The sequence below is a fragment of the Curcuma longa genome, chromosome 13 (assembly GCF_044706935.1).
Source record: "Curcuma longa cultivar G26 ecotype Majalengka, Jawa Barat chromosome 13, ITB_CL_G26_1.1, whole genome shotgun sequence".
Classification (NCBI taxonomy): domain Eukaryota; kingdom Viridiplantae; phylum Streptophyta; class Magnoliopsida; order Zingiberales; family Zingiberaceae; genus Curcuma; species Curcuma longa.
Window position 1 is genome coordinate 4,761,981 of NC_133873.1, and position 20,252 is coordinate 4,782,232.

General features: G+C 33.6%; 3 protein-coding genes across 4 annotated transcripts; 2 read left to right on the forward strand and 1 right to left on the reverse strand.

Annotated features, from left to right (window-relative positions):
• Positions 1 to 885: 885 nt before the first annotated feature.
• Positions 886 to 2,518, forward strand: LOC141843924 (uncharacterized). The gene is made up of 3 exons (XM_074731943.1): positions 886 to 936; positions 1,891 to 2,354; positions 2,437 to 2,518. Exons 1-3 carry the CDS (start codon positions 886 to 888, stop codon positions 2,516 to 2,518), a joined length of 597 nt encoding a protein of 198 aa, XP_074588044.1.
• A 683-nt stretch (positions 2,519 to 3,201) lies between these two features.
• On the forward strand, positions 3,202 to 11,063 carry LOC141843744 (uncharacterized). Of its 2 annotated transcripts, none has more exons than XM_074731777.1 (4): positions 3,202 to 3,350; positions 4,631 to 4,894; positions 4,975 to 5,079; positions 10,227 to 11,063. In XM_074731777.1, exons 2-4 carry the CDS (start codon positions 4,663 to 4,665, stop codon positions 10,961 to 10,963), a joined length of 1,074 nt encoding a protein of 357 aa, XP_074587878.1. In that variant the 5' UTR covers positions 3,202 to 3,350; positions 4,631 to 4,662; the 3' UTR covers positions 10,964 to 11,063. The 2 variants fall into 2 exon arrangements, with proteins under 2 accessions (XP_074587878.1, XP_074587879.1); XM_074731778.1 differs by having other exon boundaries at positions 4,669 to 4,894.
• Positions 11,064 to 11,526: 463 nt separating this feature from the next.
• On the reverse strand, positions 11,527 to 18,825 carry LOC141843805 (protein ENHANCED DISEASE RESISTANCE 2-like). The gene is made up of 21 exons (XM_074731830.1): positions 18,688 to 18,825; positions 18,405 to 18,479; positions 17,607 to 17,660; positions 16,513 to 16,578; positions 16,291 to 16,394; positions 14,982 to 15,040; positions 14,770 to 14,850; positions 14,614 to 14,654; positions 14,383 to 14,483; positions 14,186 to 14,281; positions 14,023 to 14,087; positions 13,846 to 13,917; positions 13,573 to 13,728; positions 13,221 to 13,469; positions 12,827 to 12,984; positions 12,604 to 12,705; positions 12,449 to 12,493; positions 12,179 to 12,319; positions 11,953 to 12,048; positions 11,762 to 11,863; positions 11,527 to 11,640 (listed from the first exon to the last, which is right to left on the reverse strand). Exons 1-21 carry the CDS (start codon positions 18,823 to 18,825, stop codon positions 11,527 to 11,529), a joined length of 2,115 nt encoding a protein of 704 aa, XP_074587931.1.
• Positions 18,826 to 20,252: the final 1,427 nt, after the last annotated feature.

The following is a 20,252-nucleotide window of genomic DNA, read 5'->3' on the forward strand; positions in this document are numbered from 1 at the left end:
CCAAACTTTCATGGATCATGAAGCTCAAAGATGTATATGATATCAACCAATCATTTGATTAGAGAGGCATTACTTTAATTTGTTCGACAAATTTCAAAGCTAGAAGTAGGTGTAGGGGGGATAATTTAACATTCTTTATACAACCTTATCCTACTTACTTCACAGTCTATTGATGTTAATGTTGACAGATAATTTAACATTCTTTATACAATCTTATCATGCTTCACAGTTATTGATTCGTTTGGTGAGTGGTCATTCCTTCAAATTTTCACCATCAAAATAATTTGATCATTAAAATTTTTTTACATTGAAATATTTTCAATTGAAACGGAAAGGATCATTATTTATGAGTTGAACATCTTACTTTTCAACACTCTTCCTTGCCATTTCAACGGAGTGAGTTTTTTTAAAAGATTATTGGATAATCTCTCTATTTGAGACTATTAGAGATATTTGTCGGAAATAATAAGGAATAGTTTGAATTTCAAATTTACTAAAATAATAAATTCAGATTTATCTTTTGAGATTAATTAAACTTGTCAAACGGTAAGTAGAGAAAGATGAACTGTCTAGGATGATTGAGTTGCCTTTATGATTGAACTAAGTTACCGAGTGCTGAGCTGGTTGAGTGTTGGAGTCGAACTGATGAATGTAAAGCTAGGTCGAGTTGCCAACTCGAGCAAGTCGTTAAGTGACCTGAACAGATCTAACTCCTAAGCGAATCGAATGGGCCGAGCTAGATGGTTGGGTAGAGAACTTCTTAACAGGAGGTCGGGTGAAACTGTGCCAAACTACTAAATCAGAATGCCAAGTAGTGAAGTGTCGAGCGAGTAGGCAACACCATTAAGTGAGCTAGGCTGTTAACCAAGTAGTAGGGTTGCCGGGATGGAAGGCGAGACCGTCGAGCAAGAGAAAAGTCGAGCATTGACGAGGCATGTATTTGATATAGTTCTTTAAAATAAATTTATCATCTCCGACGGTGTTTCAAAATCACGTTGGACGTCTCTTTCCCATGACACAGATCATTGAAGAACTGTCGAGCGGACCACTTGGGAGGAGAGAAATGAGGAATGATGTGGATAGAGTTTTTATTTTATTGCTTTGCATCTCTATTTTTATCTAGATAGATATTATCCCGATCAATTTGACATTCGATATTCAATACACTCACACATAAGAGAGAGTCTCTTCCCATATATATATATATATTCATAATTTTAATAATCATGATTCATTATAAATCAATCTTATAACCACAAAACTCTCAATATGGGATTAAAGACTCCATTCATAATGCAGTTCTTTTTTTTTCCATCCACTTATTTATCCATTCACACAGGCCCGGCTCTGGGCATAGGCGGGTAAGGCCTATGCCTAGGGCCCAGGTTTAAAAGGGGCCCAAAAAAAAATTTAAATTATTAAATTATTTAGAGATAATAAATAATAAATGATTAAAATCGGATCCAGGAAATCTCGCCGCTTCCCAATACCGATATCCCCTTTATCTCCCTCGCCTCGTTCGACGTGTCTCCTTCTCCCGTTCTCTTTCTCTTCGCCTCGTTCTCCGCGTTCTCCTTCTCCCGTTCTTTCGTTCTCGTTCAACGCCAACGGCCAATCTCGCGACAGCCAACTGTCGACTCTTCATCTCCTGCCGACGCCGGCGAAACAGCAATCTCCTGCCGACGCCGGCGAAACAGCGATCCCCTGAGGGTTTTCCACTTTTCCTCACCGACGCCGGCGAAACAGCGATCTCCCCTAGTCCCCTGAGGGTTTTCCTCACCGACGCCGGCGAAACAGCGATCTCCCTTGAGGGTTTTCCTCACCGACGCCGGCGAAACAGCGATCTCCTGCCGCCTCGCCCCTCTGGACTGGCCGTCTTCCTCCGTTTAGGAAGAGGATTTGACAACCATACATCCTAAAAAGGAAGAAACAGAAGAGAAATCTGAAGTTCCGGATGGACCTGATACATCATCTTTTACTGCATTCTTAATCTCTTTGTTGTCATCTTCAAAGTCAGGCAATCATCCTACTGGAGATCCAAATGAGCACCATGCAAAAGCAAAAGAGACGATTTCAACATCTGCATCCATTGAAAGTAGTGGAAGGATATCTTTATTTACTAGAGGCAGGAGAACACTTGGAAAAGTTATCAACAAGACTGCCAAAATAAGGGCAGCTTATGAGCCAGAGTTGTCTGGAAACAACCTAAGACCAGTTGCAAAGGATGATAATACATATTTTGATCTACCAGACATGTCTGAACAATCAATGCTTCTGTCGGATGATATTCGTGCTGCCCTCTACTCCTCACTCCCAGCATTAGTTAAAGGGACAAATTGGGTGCTGCTATACAGGTGCTGTAATTTGTGAGATTATTATAGAAGGGAAAGGAATGTTGCATTTCATTTGTTCATCTTTTTTGTTTTTTAAATGCAGCACACGGAGACATGGGATTTCTTTATCGACTCTTTATAGGAGAAGTGCACTTTGTCCTGGTTATTCTCTCTTGGTAAACTAAATAGTTTCTAAAAGAAATTATATTTTTGGGTAGTCAAGCTTCATCATTCAATATCGCTAAGACATTTTTAAAATTAAAATTTTAATTTATTTAAAAAAAATTTTAAATCCACCATAGTCCGAATAAAAAAGGGTGAGAGAAAATTTTTTAAAATAATAACAATCATTTTAAAAAAAATTTCGCCTAGGACCCTCCGTGGGCTTGAGCCGCCCCTGCATTCACATTTCCAACTTATACATTGTATGACACAATTCTAGAAGTATAAGTATTATAAAAGCCATCATCATACGATTACTAAGCTTTGTCGAGATCCGATATTTAATTTATTATGATGTCCAATGATGATAATTTGATAATTTAGCATTAGTTTACTTAAATGGAAAATATAAAGGGAGCAGAAGAAAATGATAAAAGAGGTTTATAATTTTGTGATTCTTTTGTCCATATAAGTGAAAACCGCATAGTGCTACCGTACCAAAAGCAAATTGGCATTTTTATCTTTTCCTTCCGGTGAGAGCTTTTCTCTATGCGGACGTCCGCTCGGAATTTGTTCTCCGCGGGCATCCCGATGTCGACAGCTAAAAAAAAAATAAAAATGACGGCCCAGACAAGACTCAAGAGTCCGTCCGTAGCGAAGAAAACGACGTTGAACGCGAAGAGAAAGAGAGAGTTTGGGGCGAAGCAAAGCGCCGCCAAATCCAAAGCCAGTGAGATTGGAAACAATCTCATCGTTCGCCACCGCTTCGATATCGAAGGAAGCGCAGAAAGGCCGACTGCTCGGCCTCGTTAGATCCCACTTACACCGCCGTCTGCTCTGTTCTGCATTCACGAGGTAGTATCGTCAATTGCCCTGTTGCATCACGAGTTTTTTTTTTTTTTTTTTATTTCTAGTTTGATGAGATTGTTCTGTATGCTCGATAAATTCGTCTGTTGGATTAATTGTCCAAGAATCTTGTAGAAGATGAGCAAGTTTGCCATTCCATTGGCTGGTCTCACATGGATCTCTCCTTTTTTTTTTTTTTTTTTTTTTTTGAAAGATTAGGGTTTTGGCTTGATAATACTGTTTTGATGATGGAAAGAATAAAGCAAGCTACTGGATCCGCATTCTGATTTGAGTCATGTGGTGCACTTCGTCCACTGGGTGAATTGACATTAGGAATGATTACAACGTGCTACCACATCTATAAGTTTGACCTTGTTGGTGGTGGTCTGAAACGAAGGTGCTTACAGTGCTTTCCTTAATATTAAGCTGTATGCTATAACGCCATGGCAGAGGGTCTAAATGCATCCTTATGTGAAACTGTTGAAATCATGACAAACGACACAGCTAATCTAAGTGACTTTAACGTTGACCAAGTATTCTTGCACTGGGGTAGCAAAACGCTGAAGCATTAATCTTGTGACTGGACTATAATATTAGCTTTCATAGTTGAAGAAATCTGGAGTTTGTCAGCAGTTTAGATTATTTATAGCAAATTCTAGAGAAAGAAATAAGGCCTAGTTCTGAAACTGAGAACCAAACTCCCAGTCAAAATTTTTATCAGGTAGTACAATTCTTTAATAATTGTTATGTTTTTTTTTAAAGAAAGAATGATCCATAATGCAAACTGGGAATAATGTGATTAAATCATAGAAATAGAAGGAGATGAACTAACCTATGCTAAGACTTGCATTGTGAGCTGGCTGTTGTAACTTCAGGTTTCCCTGTTATTCTAGTCTCAGTTGTGATAGGAAAGTATGTTGCTAAAGTTGAACCCACACTGGAATGGATTTCTTATAAACTGGAGCATGATTCACATTGATAAAAGAGAATAAATCCTTTGTAATTGCAAATAACACAATGGTGGCAGATGGGTAATGTTGTCTGACATATACATATTAACTAGATGCTAAATTCTCCTCCTTTTGCCATCCACTAATGTCGAAGTTCCTTATATGTGTCATTTTGGTTGCTAAGATTTTTTATTTTCTTTTCTGCTCTAGCTTCCTTTTTCTGATTTTTCATTCATATGCATCTTTGCTGTTCTATGGGTTTGAAAATTTTGTACATATTGAAGGGCAAGTGAAAAACATCCCTTTGGCTGTGTTTAAAGTTATCCTATAATTTTCCAGACTGGTGTCTTTTCCTCATATGTGGGGTTTTGATGCAGCTCAAATCAAACATCTTAGTCACCTTCTTTTCCAACAACTGGTTTAAGATGAACCCAAAAACTAATGCACCGATGCAGAGAGGTCAGAAGTTAAATCATGTGCATCAGGAAGGAGTAAATTGGGTTCTTATTGCAGGCAGTGCATTGCTGAGCGCACTAACAATAAAGCTTGGAATTAAGGTAAAGCAAGCCTTTGAAACAAGGAGACAAAATCTTGCAAATCAAGGTTTGAATTTTGCCTAGTCTAAGTTGATATTTATTCCTTTAACACAGTTAATTTTGTTTTAAGAGTTGCTATTCAAACAGAAGATACTAGATCTATATCCAAGAAAAGTATGGGAGCTTGCAAGGTGCACAGAAATCTACATAACTTAAATCATGTTGAGGAAGTTTGTAATTTCTGTCTCTCAGGTTTGGTTCCTTCTGCCAACCTTAAATTTCACATAGAAGAAATTTGTAACCAAGGGTTTTTCCTTTTTTGTCTTGAATGCTTACAATTTTGTAATCTATTTTATTTATGAAGAAGTCAAGGCACAGGGGATAATCTTGTCTTGCCAATCAGTAACATAGTTTCATATATGTTACTCTAGTTTAGCATGTCTATCCCCACAAACTTTAACTTGCGAACATGTAATTGTAGTTAATATACTTTATAATGGTAACTTTAAATTTCTTAAAGGATAAATTTCAAATGATGCATTAGCTTCATCAGAATAAAGGTATTTTGTTTTTCAAAGAAGTGTTTGCATGAAAAATCAGTAAGCATTGTTGGTAAAAATCACTGAAGTGAGTTTATCAAATTGATGGCTATCTGATAGATTATTTCATTGTTATTAAATCCATTTTGTCAGTGTACAATAATCTCCAATTTCCATCTCTTTTTGCAAATGGTAATAAGTTTTTTGTGGCTTTATGAAAAATAAATTAGTTTTAGTCACTTGAGATTTTGTTTTGTGTTTCTAATTGATTAGTAACAATGAGTCAATGACAAGGAATGATAATGGATAAGTTTGTAATCTAGCTTATGGCAATATTTGTTGAATATGCTTTTCAAAATATTTAGAGATCGATATGCCATATGATTTCAATTTCGTGACAGAAAAACATAATTTATGAACTTTGACTTGAAGATACTCAGATATCCTTACTGTATTGTCAAAATTTAGTTGTATATATATATTTTTTCTAGGAAGAAACAAAGCAATGGTGCAAAATGTATCTATATCATGTTTATGTGATCCAAACTTTTTTTTTTGTTAACCTTATTGATTCCAGATATCAACTCTTTGTTTTTGGAGACTGAGGTAATATCATTTTTTCACCATTCGTGTCAACTGTAATTTTAATTGATGGTAAACTATTTTTTTTTCATTCCAGTTCTCAGATTTTTGTCTGTCAACTCTATCTCCTTTTGATATTGATTGTCTTAGATGTTAAGAGTTGTCTTGTCTATTAAATAATAGTATTTTATATTTTTCTTGTAATCCAAATATAAATTATATGTATCTGTAGTGGCTAAATATTGCATCCTATTCATAGCTGTTGCTGAGTTGAACATACTCAGCCTGAGCTTTTGTAACTCATTTTGATTTCACCATGGAGTGGAGTGGAGAACCAGACATATATGTACACCATTAATACCTTCACTCCATTATCCTTTTTCGTTACATGTCAATTTTTCAGAAATCTAAATCCCCTAGGTCTATCAATGGATTTTGATCAAAACCTATTGATAGACCTAAAGAGTTTTGATCGGACCCATTTCAACTCATGTGAGTTTATTAGGTGGACCTTAGTTCAAATAAGTCATCGTTTATTATTTGAAGGCATTTCTAATAGTACTCAAAATGATTTAAAACTTTTAGAAACCAACACTACAGTGTTAGTTTCTGAAAATCAGCACCACAATCGTATTGGTATTCGGAAACCAGCACTACTATGTGAGAAGAACCAACACAGTGGTGTTGGTCTTCAAAAATCAATACCACAGTTTATGTCAGTTGGCACGCGATTATAACTTTCAATTCTGATCTCAGGATCAAGATTTACACCATATATATATATATATAGAGAGAGAGAGAGAGAAATTCTATGCTGCGCGACAGGATTTACGTGACCCGTGCGCGACAGCCTCGACCCCCAGCCACTCTTGCCGCTGTCGCCACGCCTGCCGCTGTCGTCACGCCGTCCGGCCATCGGAGATCGACGACCCACTCGCCGGCGCGCCGATCGGATCCGGATTTCGGCTGGATTGTGGTCGGAATTCGGCCGAATTCGGTCGGAAACTGCCGAACCAGCGTGCGGGCCACTGTGGGCCAAATTACGGCCGGTTTCCGGCCAAATCGCGGCCGGAGATCGACCGAGGAAGGACCGCCGGCGATCCTTCCTCGGTCGGTCTCCGACCGTGATTTGGCCGGAAACCGACCGCGATTTGGCCCACAGTGGCCGCTTGCAATGAATGCCAATGGGTCGGGCGCTCGCGGCACTGTGCAATGCCCACATCTTTCATCTCATTGTAAAATTTTAAAAATCCAAATCCCCTAAAAAACTCTGATCGGACCCATTTCAAGTGATACAAGTTTCTGAAATACTCCGGAATTCATATGTGCCCAGAGATATAAATTTGAAGTTATTAGTAACAGTGATTTAAATGTTTACAAAGTTTCGGCCTTTATGACATTTGACACATACACATAACTTATTGTAGTGATGTAAGAACCATACATGTACACCATTAATACATTCACTCCACTACCCTCTTCCATTACATGTTAACTTTTTAGAAATCAAAGTCTCCAAGGTCTATCAATGGATTTTGGTCAAAACTTATTGATGGACTTAGAGAGCTTTGATTGGACTCATGCCAACTCATGTGAGTTTATTATGTGAACCTTAGTGCAAATAAACTCTCGTTTATTGTTTTAAGACATTCTAACAGTGTTTAAAATGATTTTAAACTTTCAGAACAATATGATGCTGGTTTCTGAAAATCAACACCATAGTGGTGTTGATATTTGGAAATCAACACTACTGTGTGTGAGAAGAATCAATATAGTGGTGTTGGTTTTGGAAGACCAGTACCATAGTTATATTGGTCTTCAGAAACTAGTACCACAGTCTGTGGCAGTTGTCACATGATCATAACTTTCAATCCTAGTCTCAGGATCAGGATTTCACACCATATATACTTACATACTCAAATCTTCCATCTCATGTTAACTTTTCAAAAATTCTAAGTCCCCTAGGTCCATCAATGAATTTCGGTCAAAATCCATTGATGGATTTAGAGAGCTCTGATTGGACTTATTCCATCTCATGTGGATTTTTGTAGTGCTTCCAAGTCCAAATATGCCATCGTTACTGTTTTTTAAAAATTAACACCACAGTGGTATTGGTGTTTAAATTGTGATGTTGGTTTTTAAAAAATCAGCACTACAACGGTGCTGATGTTTAAGTTGTGGTGTCGGTTTAAAAATCAATACCATAGCGATGTTGATATTTAATTGATTTTTAAAAACTAACACCAAAGTGATTTTTTATTTATTTTATTTATTATTTTTATTAATAAAATCAGTTCTCGTTTTTATTTTTAATTTTTATTCTTTATAATTAGATATTAAAAATAGAAAAAATATTTTTAATTTTTTATTAACCTTCTTTTATATTTTTATTAAAATTTTAAAAATAAAAATAAATAAATTTAGAGGATTATCTATTAAAGTTTTAATTAAAATTTAATTTAATTTAAGAGAAAATTATTGTATGTAAAGGAGAGAGGAAAGAAAAAAAGTCACGGTTGGCAGAGGCGTAAAATGGGAATGAGTATGTTTTTTGAGAAGAATGAAACCTAGGTGCTTCTTTTGAGCATTCTGCGCCCTTTGGGAATTTGTCTTTTTTTTTTTTATTGAAATGAAAGCCATAATCTTAAAGGAGAGAAGTAACATGGAGGGAAGAAAAGATTAGGGAGAGGATAACGTGTTTTTTGAAAAATAAATAAAAAGGGTAGCAATGAGAGAGTGAGAGAGAGGAGATGGTGGTGAGAGAGGGAGAAAGAAGGATAAGAAGATGGCGGCGTGGCAACAAGAGGGTTTGGTGCGAGGTAATAGAGAGAAATAGAAGAGAGAGGGAAAAAATACTCATGTGGAAACAAAAATAAAGTAGAGATGGAAAGGAGAAAATAGTTGTTTGATCTTATTGCCATAGCCTAATAGGCATATTTATACTAGTTACAGGAGTTTATGGTAAGCATTATCACACATATGGTAATCGTAAATTTTTTATACAATCACAATTCTTATGGAAACAGCATGAGTAATTATAGCACCAAATATTACTGGTATGGTAAACCTTTGTCGACTGAAATCAATTACAATTGATATCTATGCTCATATTTTGCTCTTATTATACTACCATTGCTTGTTATTTGGAAGTTTCACAACATATTGTCTCTTTCCCCAAAAGGTTTGGTGTAAAGGATGATATCTGTCATCTAATTTCATGAACTTATTTGATTGCTGCATTAATACTTCATTTTTTCTATATCAAAATTTTAATATCTGGGAATAATTATCAGTTTTTTATGGAAACAACCAACAAACAACCTTTGTATGTAAGCATGTTTCGCAGCCTGTTTTATAGGCAAGCATTTAAGGGATGGGCCATGATGATCCTTCATTTTGGTTGGATGTATTTACATGCTTTTCTCTATTGTTTAATTGCGTTCCTTTCTTGTTCCTATGATTTCTTGTATTTAATTTTTATGCTGAACTGCTGTAAATGTTGTTCTAACTAAATTTCTTTCTGTCAAATTTTGAAACATCCCTTAAAGTGAAAGTCCTGCTTGCATCACCCCAAAACACAGCAGTAGAGTCTATTAAATTATGAGGCCCCATTTGAACTATTGCGCAGGGTGTACTAACAAAACTTTGCAATGCTAATTAATGTCATTTCTGTGGCTACCCACTTTAGTTGTTTTCAAATTTTAGGGTGTTGTGTTTATCAGCACTTCTACTGCACATTGATTGACTTATCTATTTCTGATACTTCATTTGGAAGATTTTGTCTCGGACGGACTCAGTTGCCTTTAAAATTTGCTGAAACTGATAATTATAATTTTTTTCTCGAAAGAATTTTTTTGCCCTTCTGATATTTCTTAGTTCTTACTATTACTGTATATTTTAACTGATATATGACTGAAATAAGTTGCACATAATAAGTTGCTTCATTAGGTATTTTGATAACGTTCGAAGATTAGAAACACAATTGAGTGATTTAATAGCCTATAATTATGAGATTACTCATTCTATAGCCTAATGACTTATGTATCATGGGGCTAGGTTCCTTAGGTGGAAAATAGAAGGGCGAGGTGGAGGAAAATGTAAAGGATCATAAAATTGCATATGAAGCATGAATCTTTTGACACTTTCCTCCTCTTCCCTCTCCTTTCTTTCTATTCAAATAAATATCGCCTAAATGTCTAGTTTTACCTCATAGTGTTCCCAATGATGCAGCATAACTCATCAAGTGGTATTCTCTGTTGTATGATTGATATTCTGCAGATGTTACCAAGCATCCCAATAGTCTAGTAAAGAATGCTTCAGATGTCTCTCTTCCATTAATTGAAATCCCGTCTGAAGAACCAAATAAAGGTAGTGGAAGTATGTTGTGGATATCATCTCCTGACTGTCTTGAGATACCTAGGAAGCAGTTGCCCCACTCGAACAGCTCAGATTCCCCTTGTGTCTCTGAATCTGGATCTGATGTCTATAGCAAAAGAGAGGTGATACAAAAATTGCGGCAGCAAATTAAGAGACGGGATGAGATGATAATGGAAATGCAGGCCCAAATAACAGAACTTCAGAATTCTCTCAATATTCATTACTCCCAATCAGCACATTTGCAGGCTCAACTAGATTGTACCAGTAGGGATTTGTTCACTTCTGAAAGAGAGATCCAACAATTGAGAAAGATCATTGCTAATCATTGTCTGGTAGAGGCTGTCTCCCCTGAGAAACCAGTAGATGCAAAAAATGGCCATCAAGAAATAGCAAATGGGTTCTCAAACGGGTATGCCGATAGCATTGATGATATGGAAGTGAACTGTGTCAGAGTAGCAAAAGGTAACGTCGAAAGACAGAGGATAGAGATGTTGAAGAAGCAAGTGCAAGAGCTCAAGGAAGTCATAGACGGGAAGGATTTCTTGCTCCAGAGCTACAAGGAGCAGAAGGTGGAGCTATGCTCGAAGATAAAGGAGTTGCAGCTAAAACTTGCTGCACAGGTACCAAATATTTTATAGGCCTTTCCGGTAGAGGTAGATGAATCGTGTTTTTCTCAGTTCAGGTTTTGTTGGTATTGCAAATCCTTTCTTCTAATTTGATGTTTGTATAGTTGTCTCATGCGGTTGATTGATTGTGTGTGTGTGTGCATGCGCGTGTGTGCGCATTATGCAACTTTGAAGACTTTAGGGAGCAGAGAGTGAGGTAACATTGTAAGTGGGAAGAAAGACTTCACTTTCTAGACAATCCATTCATTTTCTATTTGTTTGATATCTTATTCCTTAAAAATTCTCAAAAACGCCAAAAAGGTTATAGGTAACAAGCGCATGCTCAATATGATGAACAATCTTAGTCTAGTAAAATGCAAAAATGAGGTTAAAGAGGGATGTCTAAGAATACAGGCGAAGTTTTGAGTATTGATGTGTAAATGAACAAGCTTCCTGCATTTCATATTCTTCATTTGAGTGTGAACTGAACTGAAGGAGGCAAGGCCTTGAGAGCTCCTGTCTAATTTCTGAATGGCAATAGCTAGCTGGTGAAGTTGCGAAAAAAGGAATATGATGCATGAATGGAGTTGAAGCAGTCATTCTGATGGAGGAGTGTCTGGAATATCTGCTGAGACTGCAGAAGAGAGTTCGATATGTGCAATTCGAACAGCACCAATGAGCCGCTCTGGAAGCTCATCACTGCCAATAGCCTGCAGAAACTCCAAATTGTAAGCTGAAACAATCTTTTCAGGAAGGATCATAGCTAAAATTTTTTTTTTTTAAAGAAAAAAAAAGACGACTCTGTTTCAGAATGAGATTTAAAGTTTTTACCTGTATTAGAAATGCCATATCGACGACCAAGGATGTAATTACACCAAAGACAAGCCCTAACACTCCGTTAGCTACTGTGGAAGAGCCAATATCCACATCTATCTGCACAATCATATATCAGTCAGTCTATCTTTCTTCAAAACCATATCCATGTGTTTTTTCTACATTGCAGTGTATGTTTTGGGTCTTACTTCCAAGTACTTGTCTCCGCGAATGTAGGTGCAGTCAACTGCTTTACCCAGTAAACACGGCGAGCTCCCAACACTTTGCCTAACAATCCATGAGCCCTGTGTTAGAAAGGATATTAGATAGATAGATGGTGATTCAGAATTAGAACATGAGAATTAAAAGTGAAGAAAAGATTAATGATTGATTAATAGAGAGATGAGATTTAAGTGGTGAGGTAGCAAATTAAACCTTAGGGACAGAGGGGATGAGCTTCAACCTACTGTTACGAAACTCATCGTCACCATCCACGAAACGCTGGAAGAGTGATCCAGGTTCCAGTTGTTTCTTTACATTGTAAAAAACCATGCTGTAATGAGTTGATCCTGGAATCTAAGAAGGCACAAAGTTACCTAATTTGAATGAGGAGTAGTAGTATAGTGTTCCTTAAGTAATTAAAGAAAGGACCAGTGACCATCCAAGCTCAAACAGAAAGACAGGACTAAGTATATAATGACTTACTTGAAGGTTTATGACCAAGGAGAATAATCCTTTCTTGGAGGCAACCTATATATATATGACAAACCAATTAGACCCTAGCTAGCTGTTATATATAACTAATTAACACTACTAACATTAATTAATTATGTTAAACATTAAGTTACCATCCAACTTACTTGTGCTGCACACCCTGGTCGTCGCACCACATGGTCCATTCTTTTTGTGCTCTTTAACCAATCAACCGCTACGAGCTTAGTGACAGAGTTTCCTGCAGGCACCTTAACCAAAATGCATATATGAACTCATCAAAATCTTTAAATTCCTAAACTTTAATTTTTTCTTCAACAGTTTAATTGATTAATGTAATTTGTATATATATATATTTCAAGTAGCTAGCACCTTGGATTTGTCTTTGAAATAATTTGCACCGCGAACTTTGAAATTGTTTCCATCGGGTATTTGGTAACAATTCCGACTGTTTTCACCTTCGTCCCAATGTAAATTTCCAGAGAAGCAGGATGTGTCAAAAGTAGCGTCTAATGGTTCTACTCCCACTTCTTCAAAACAAATTAAGTGCATAAATTAATTAATTAATTCAACAAGCAGCTATAGAAGAACACTACACAAGTATTGATTAATTTCAAAGTGCATAACAAATTAAACCTGATTGTATAATCTTGTTTTCAATTTTGCCTGCAGTGTGTCCCTATAAACAATAACTAACATTAATATTTTAAAATTAAATAAAAATTTAAATTGCATAAAAAAAAATTAATTGATGTATACTAGTTACGAGATCGACCAACCTCGTCTTCTGTCTCGAATAATATTTGATTCTCCTCGTCCTCATCGGTGTCTTCATCCATAATGATTGGAATTCTATTATCATTAAACACATAATTTAGAGATTGACTAGATTGAATGCTGATTTCCTGTGCTTTCTGTTGCTTGTTACAACTAGAATCCGAGGTCATATTGACCATCATTGGAATTCTAGGCGTCGTATATATTTCATCTGTTTGCGAAAACAGTTCACGCATCCCTGCCACATATATACAAGCTAATTAAGCTAATCAAGTTATATATATATATATATATATATATAGATTAATGTGCAATATATATATATATATATATGTACCCACCTGCAACACTGTTCAACATCTGAAGTAGAGAATGTTGTTGAAACAAAGGGAAATAACCGACGAGCCAGCCTTTAAGATCTATCTGCATTAGATGTTGGACTTGAGTACGAGGTCCTCCATTGCGAGATTTAAGGGGTGAAATCTTGAACCCACCACCTAATCATATTAAAGAATTAAAGTTTATCAATTATATATATATATATATATATATATATATTGGGTAAAACAGTAGTAGAAATAACAAACTTAATTGTTATGTATGTATGTACGTACTCTCGATGTGGGCTCTGACGCATCCTGGTTGAGGACCGCAATTCTTATGCTCTCTGGAGTGAAATAGCACAACTGCAATATCGCATTAATTAATTAAGAACACTATATATATATATATATATATATATATATATAATTATATTTGAAAGCCAAATTAAAATTAAGTTAGTGAGTGACCGTAGCTTCCATCATCGTTGCGTCGCCAATAACGCACATAACAAAGGTCACGAGGCCATACGAACCTACAAAAGATCATTAAATTAATTAAACTATATATATATCGTAACAATATAATTAACATCTGCTATTTGAAATACATATATATTACGTACGTACGTACATTGGAAACCATTGTTGTTGCATCCTATGATAAAGAATAGCAGTGTGGCCATCAACCTCTTCAACTAGGCAACCATAGTGAAAACTACAGTCCCACCTATGCACAATTTAATTTATTCCAGATCATGATTAGAAGAAATTAATACAATTAATATTTCTATATATATAAACGACAATATATAACGAGAAGTCTCTCACTCGAATCGGGTGCCTTCCATGCTCATTACGAGCTCAAAAATTGTTTCACATGTGGCTTCAACCACACCAACTGCTTTCATTGCCTTGCTATATCTTCTCGGCTGCATATGTATAGTATGATCATATGTATTAATTGTTCAGAGTAAGAATTAAAGGTTGAAGGTTTAATTATATATCTATTATAGCATTGAGATTTAACAATATAATGGGATATATATATAGCATGCATACAAGGTAATCAACTTCTAAAAGTTCCTCGAAGATTCGAAGCCCTGCGATCATATATGAAGATACATTAATTAATTTGTCATGTAATTAACAAGGAAGAAACGATCGATATATAATAAGCTAAGGTAATTAATTACACAAGTAAAATTAATTACTTACCATTTTGACACTTCACTAGTTGCCAACGTTTTTTTGGACAAAGTTGATCGCGTGTCCAATCTGGTACTGAATCAGGAGGCCCTACAATTAATTAATAGTAAACAACTTAACTAATAATTATAAGATCAAATTGAATTAATTCATTATGAAATATTGCTCGTGCTTAATTATAATTAATATATATGAAGGATGAAGGCTAGCTAGCTAATCACCGTTTCCCATGGTGCTTCCTCGATGCAAAGGTCCACTATTCTCATCTTCATCTTTAGGACTAAAATTAAGGATTAGAACAATATTATTGAGTATTCATTTGGATGAATGTATTTCAATATCAATATCTATAAGTGAAAAGAATAAAATAAAAGGTCTAAAAATTATTTATTAATGGAGAATTAAAACATATATTATATATGATAAACAACTTAGCAAGTACTAAGTTGTTGAAAAACATTTGAGATTCAACCACTATAAGTATTTTGTTTACACATAGCTAGCCCTATCTTGCTTTTAGCATAATCAAAATTTTCTGTGTCTCAATATCAAAAAATCTCGAGGCATGCCCATAAATAGAGAGCGGAAACTATTTTCTTTGCAAACAATCCCGTACCATCCTCATCGTGGAGGTAATGACCAAACAACTGATCATTTATGCCTAGGAGACATTAATTGCAAGACTTTACGAGAGAATTAATCAATAATTTGACGAAATCTTTTATAACTAATTAGATTGGGATGAAAATAGGAGTTCTTTTATAACAACTCATCCCATCCTCTTTTTGATCTAATGCCTAGAATTAATCTCAATTGGATAGATGTAAATATATAACTTACATTGGGATGAAAATAGGAGGTCTTAGCTTCCTCTCTCTCCTATGCTACTTTGAGAGGAAATAGAGGGCAAGTTTTCTAATGTGTCTCCATAAAAGGTATGAGTACTCATAATTTGTTCTTTTGTCCTTTATTCTATTTGGTATGATATATATAACATATATCATATGTATGTGAGGAGTGCTAAAAATTAAAATTGACTACTTCCATTATACATCATAGTGTGCTTGGACTATGAGAACATCACAATACAAAGTTGAAACAATAATCTACTAGAAATCAAATGCTAATAAGTTTGTAATTAAAAGAGGAGAAAAATTAATTTTATTCATTGTTTATAGTGATAAGTCAAAGTATTATAGCTTTTTTGGTCCTAACAATAACAAGCATGTTATCCTACGAGAGGTTGTTTTTGTGAAAGGCAAATTTTACTTGAATTAATTAATCTCAAGTGTTAAACTATTAAAAATTTTCTAACGAAGTAAATAATTCAAATATTCCCTTCGTTAGAAAGTCAATTGTATTTAATTTGCATGGATATAAACTACAACATTGGATTATGAATTCTAGAAATCAAATGTATCCTAAAATGTAAAAATATTATAAATACAAAACTTACAAAGCGTCAAGCTACATAATAATAAAATATGAGTTTCAAAATTTTTATTAAATTACTAATGTTCAATCACTTACTGTCTGTCTTGACTTGAGGAAGAATTACTACTCTCAATGTTCATTTGAGGATTGTGAAAAGCAAAGCTTTGATTTCCGTCATTCGTGATCGTTAAACCTTGTTGCTATTGTAAATAGAAAAAAAATTTAAATTATGCAAACAAAGAGATCATGTACAAAACATTATATTTATTTATCTATGAAGAATGTAAAATTCCTAAAAACAAATAAAAATTATTATACCTGATCAATAATAGACTCAATCTTCTCTTTCCAATTGAGAGCATCTTGAATGTTATATGCTGCCATCTATTCATCAATGAAGTTAATGCAATATAAGTTGTTATTCTAACTTTGATATTTAGGAGGCTTTTTTCATCGAAGAAAATTTAATCATAGTGAATGAGAAATAGCAAATGATAATAGATATTCATGAACTACTAATTAGATGTAATATCTAGGAAATGACCTAGAATGAGCCTTGTGACTCTCATAGTCACTATATTCACTCCTTCCTCATTATTTATTCAAAATTATTTTTTCATAAAATAAATCATCCATATGATATAATACAAATTTCACACACCCTCCTCTTAATGCTAAGTTTTTTACTTCACAAAAGATTATTATAGGAATTATTATGACCCTATATTAACTCAAGTTTGAGGATCAAGCATATATGGATTTGAGAGTCAATCACACTACATTATCAAGTAGTAATATCGTGTTATCACAAATGTGGAATGATAACTAAAAAATCTTGTAACAATGTTTATTACGTGTTTACATCTTTTCTTATAAAAACTATAAAATTTAAATTTTGTTATGATATATCACTAGGATTTTTTTTTCTTTCAAAATATAGTTTAATTATGTGGTTGTTTACACAACCATAATCCATATAATATAAAGATATAGTTGCAGGAGTTCATATAGGAACGTCAGTAAGAAACACAATTTAATTTAATTACTCATAGGATTTGATGATTTATTTTTTTATATTGGATTATTATTTTAAAAAATAGAGTACAACACTACAATTAATAAATGATTTTATCATAATTGAAAAGAAAAATAAGGACTATTTTAAGGGGTTTTTTTACTATTTTTTATTGTTTCTTGCTTTTACATTCATATAACATTCCTTTCATCACTCTTTATTTAACTTTAATGTACATACTTTAATCTTATTTACTCTAATAACGTTTAACAAAAAGTGTTAGCATTGTAACTTATTATCTTATTAGACATTTTTACTACATACAATTAAGTGAAAAATATTACCTACTTATGAAAATTAAAAATACTAAGTAAGAGAGATATAGATTTTCACGTACCATCATGCGATCATGCTTCTCCTTTTTATTGTAAATGCATAAAACATAGACCATCTGCCAAAGAAATTTAGTTATTATTACAATAACAAAAAAAACTTTAGAAAAGCATATTGAATTAATAATTACTTATGGTAATAGAGTATTTTTAAAAAATATATTACATTATAACAATTCATTGTAAAAGTAAAAGTTTCAAATTTCCTTATCAAGAAAACTAAATCAAAGAAAAAACTAAAAATACTAGGATTAATCATGTTAATTGAATTATCTTGGCATAAATTAGGAATAACTTATATTCAAATATTGTGACATATACTATGATATATCAAATGTCACTAAATTTGTAACACAATTTATGTTCAATTTAATAAAAGTAGTACAAGATTATGACAACTATTGAAATATATATATTTGTGTGTATGTGACAATATTGATAGAGCATTCATAGAAATTCCTCAAGGAGCTATAGAACTACATAGGTGCATTTTAAGATGTTATGTGTGTGTGACACTAGTGATATAAAAATTCTTCAAGGAAATAAAAAGGTGCATTATAAAATATTTCAGAAATAAAATAATATATTTTATGTAATAAGATATGATAGGGTATCAAAAGTACATGTTTATGGGTAACAATCTACAAATTAAAAATTGTGATGAAGATGCAATATCAAATTTTTACTATAACTTTATGTGAGCAATTTGGAACTCAATATAAAATAAACCAATTACATGAAAAAAAATCAAAGATATCTTTAATATGATGTGAAACAACTTTATTATGATAAGAAAAACTCACTTGCCCCTGTTGTGTTTTCAAACCTCTATCTTCCACTCTACAATTTCCATCAATAACAAGAACTTGGAGTGGAACCTACAACATATGAACAAAAAATAAGAAACACTTTAAACTTGGGAAAACTTGTGAGAAGTGAAATGATATTTTAAAAACTTTTTAGTTATTTGTGTTCTAAAAAAATGACATGAAAAAAATAATATATTACATTAGAGAAACCAACAAAAGACCGACAAAACAAAGAAGAATTTGACATTAATCAACATGCTAAGTGGAAGGAGCATACCATTGTACTCGTCGGTTTTTTCTTATAATAAGCAAGTTGTGTCCGCTCAAGGACAAAGTATCGCATATGCATGTAAGACTTTCCTATTCTTCTCCGGCCATATCTCACCATCCAACCCTCATACACCACCTTTGCCATGTCTCCTTCCTTGCAATTCTCTAATCTTTAAGAGATTCTTGTCAGCTCAAGCTATTCAAGCCTCAAAATTTTAACCTATCAACATCTCTACACTGTGTTAACTTTTTTCCCCCAATAGATCTCCTAATTCAATTAAACCTTTTCGATAGATAGCCTTCTTCGTTGCAACTCTAACCTTTTTTCCAATAGATCATGACCACCTAAATTCAAACTCCCCGACAATCTAGTGTTTCTAGTTTTGATCACCACCACAATCCGAATTCAATGGGCTCTTTAGATCTAACAATTAGTGAATGGTTGATCGATGAGAGAGGAGAGAAAATGAAAATATTTGGAGGTTCAACTTGGAAGAAGGACCGAAGACATCGTTATATTAGTTTCCGTGTTTATTTATTATAGTTTTATTTACTTATCCATTCAAATACGGGGACTTTTATATTTGGCCTTACAAGCCAATATAAGATCAATAGAAAAATATTAGTCCAAAATTTTCAAATATTTAGTTTCATTAAATTAATTATGTTAATTATTATTAGAATGGTATAGAAGATTTTAAAGACAAAAGTATATTAAAAAATTAGCAATTGTATATATATATATATATATATAATATATATATATATATATATATATATATATATATTAAATTAGGTAGTAATTATAAAGATATTTGTCAAAATAAATTGTACATATATAATGTTTTTTGATAGAAAATATAAATATTATTTATTAAAATAAAAGATATGAACATGAATAACATTATAATAGTGATTTTTTGTTGGTGCAGGGAGCACTAAATGATCAAACCTTAGTTTTGATGATGACAAGAGGTTCAAGTTAAGTGTGTGATGATTTCTAACGTGTTGATCTAAGTGTATGGTGATTTCTAACGTGTTGATCTAACCTTCAATATTTTACTCAAACATTGTATCAAAGCATCAATGAAGACTTATGCAACATTAAAGTTTTCAAAAACTATTTTAAAAAGATTTTTCAAAATCAATTGCTAACCATAACTTTTGGATTATATGAACATAACTTTATACATACTAGCATTTTCCCTGCATGATTGACTAGCATGACACACATGTAATAACAAACTTAATGATACACATCAAGCAACTTTATTCTTAACCAACTTAGTTCATTATCATCGTACCATATCATATTGTACCATCTCATTTGTAATCTCAAACATAATAAATCAACTCTATGATTCTTGTGAGATATATATAATCAAAGTTCTCCCTTGAACTAATTAATTAAAGTGATCATTCAATTCTACCTAGGCATTCCTAATTAACCTTCCAACCTTGAATGCTAATGGATGTCATCATCCTTAATATATTCAATGAATTAATAAATACAAATTTATAACTAGCATACAAGTCCTGGCAAGATCATCATCATGCAAACATGTGTCAAAT

Excerpts from the sequence above, each read along its gene's own strand:
- LOC141843924 (XM_074731943.1), top strand. The coding sequence starts at position 886 with ATGGAAGGCGAGACCGTCGAGCAAGAGAAAAGTCGAGCATTGACGAGG. Across the intron at positions 937-1,890 it reads GTCGAGCATTGACGAGGCAT|GAAGAGGATTTGACAACCAT; the intron begins GTATTTGATATA and ends TCCTCCGTTTAG. Across the intron at positions 2,355-2,436 it reads AATTGGGTGCTGCTATACAG|CACACGGAGACATGGGATTT; the intron begins GTGCTGTAATTT and ends TTTTAAATGCAG.
- LOC141843744 (XM_074731777.1), top strand. The coding sequence starts at position 4,663 with ATGCAGCTCAAATCAAACATCTTAGTCACCTTCTTTTCCAACAACTGG. Across the intron at positions 4,895-4,974 it reads ACAAAATCTTGCAAATCAAG|AAGATACTAGATCTATATCC; the intron begins GTTTGAATTTTG and ends CTATTCAAACAG. Across the intron at positions 5,080-10,226 it reads TTGTAATTTCTGTCTCTCAG|ATGTTACCAAGCATCCCAAT; the intron begins GTTTGGTTCCTT and ends GATATTCTGCAG.
- LOC141843805 (XM_074731830.1), bottom strand. The coding sequence starts at position 18,825 with ATGGCAAAGGTGGTGTATGAGGGTTGGATGGTGAGATATGGCCGGAGA. Across the intron at positions 17,661-18,404 it reads TGAAAACACAACAGGGGCAA|ATGGTCTATGTTTTATGCAT; the intron begins GTGAGTTTTTCT and ends TTTCTTTGGCAG. Across the intron at positions 16,395-16,512 it reads TTGAGTCTATTATTGATCAG|CAACAAGGTTTAACGATCAC; the intron begins GTATAATAATTT and ends TATTTACAATAG.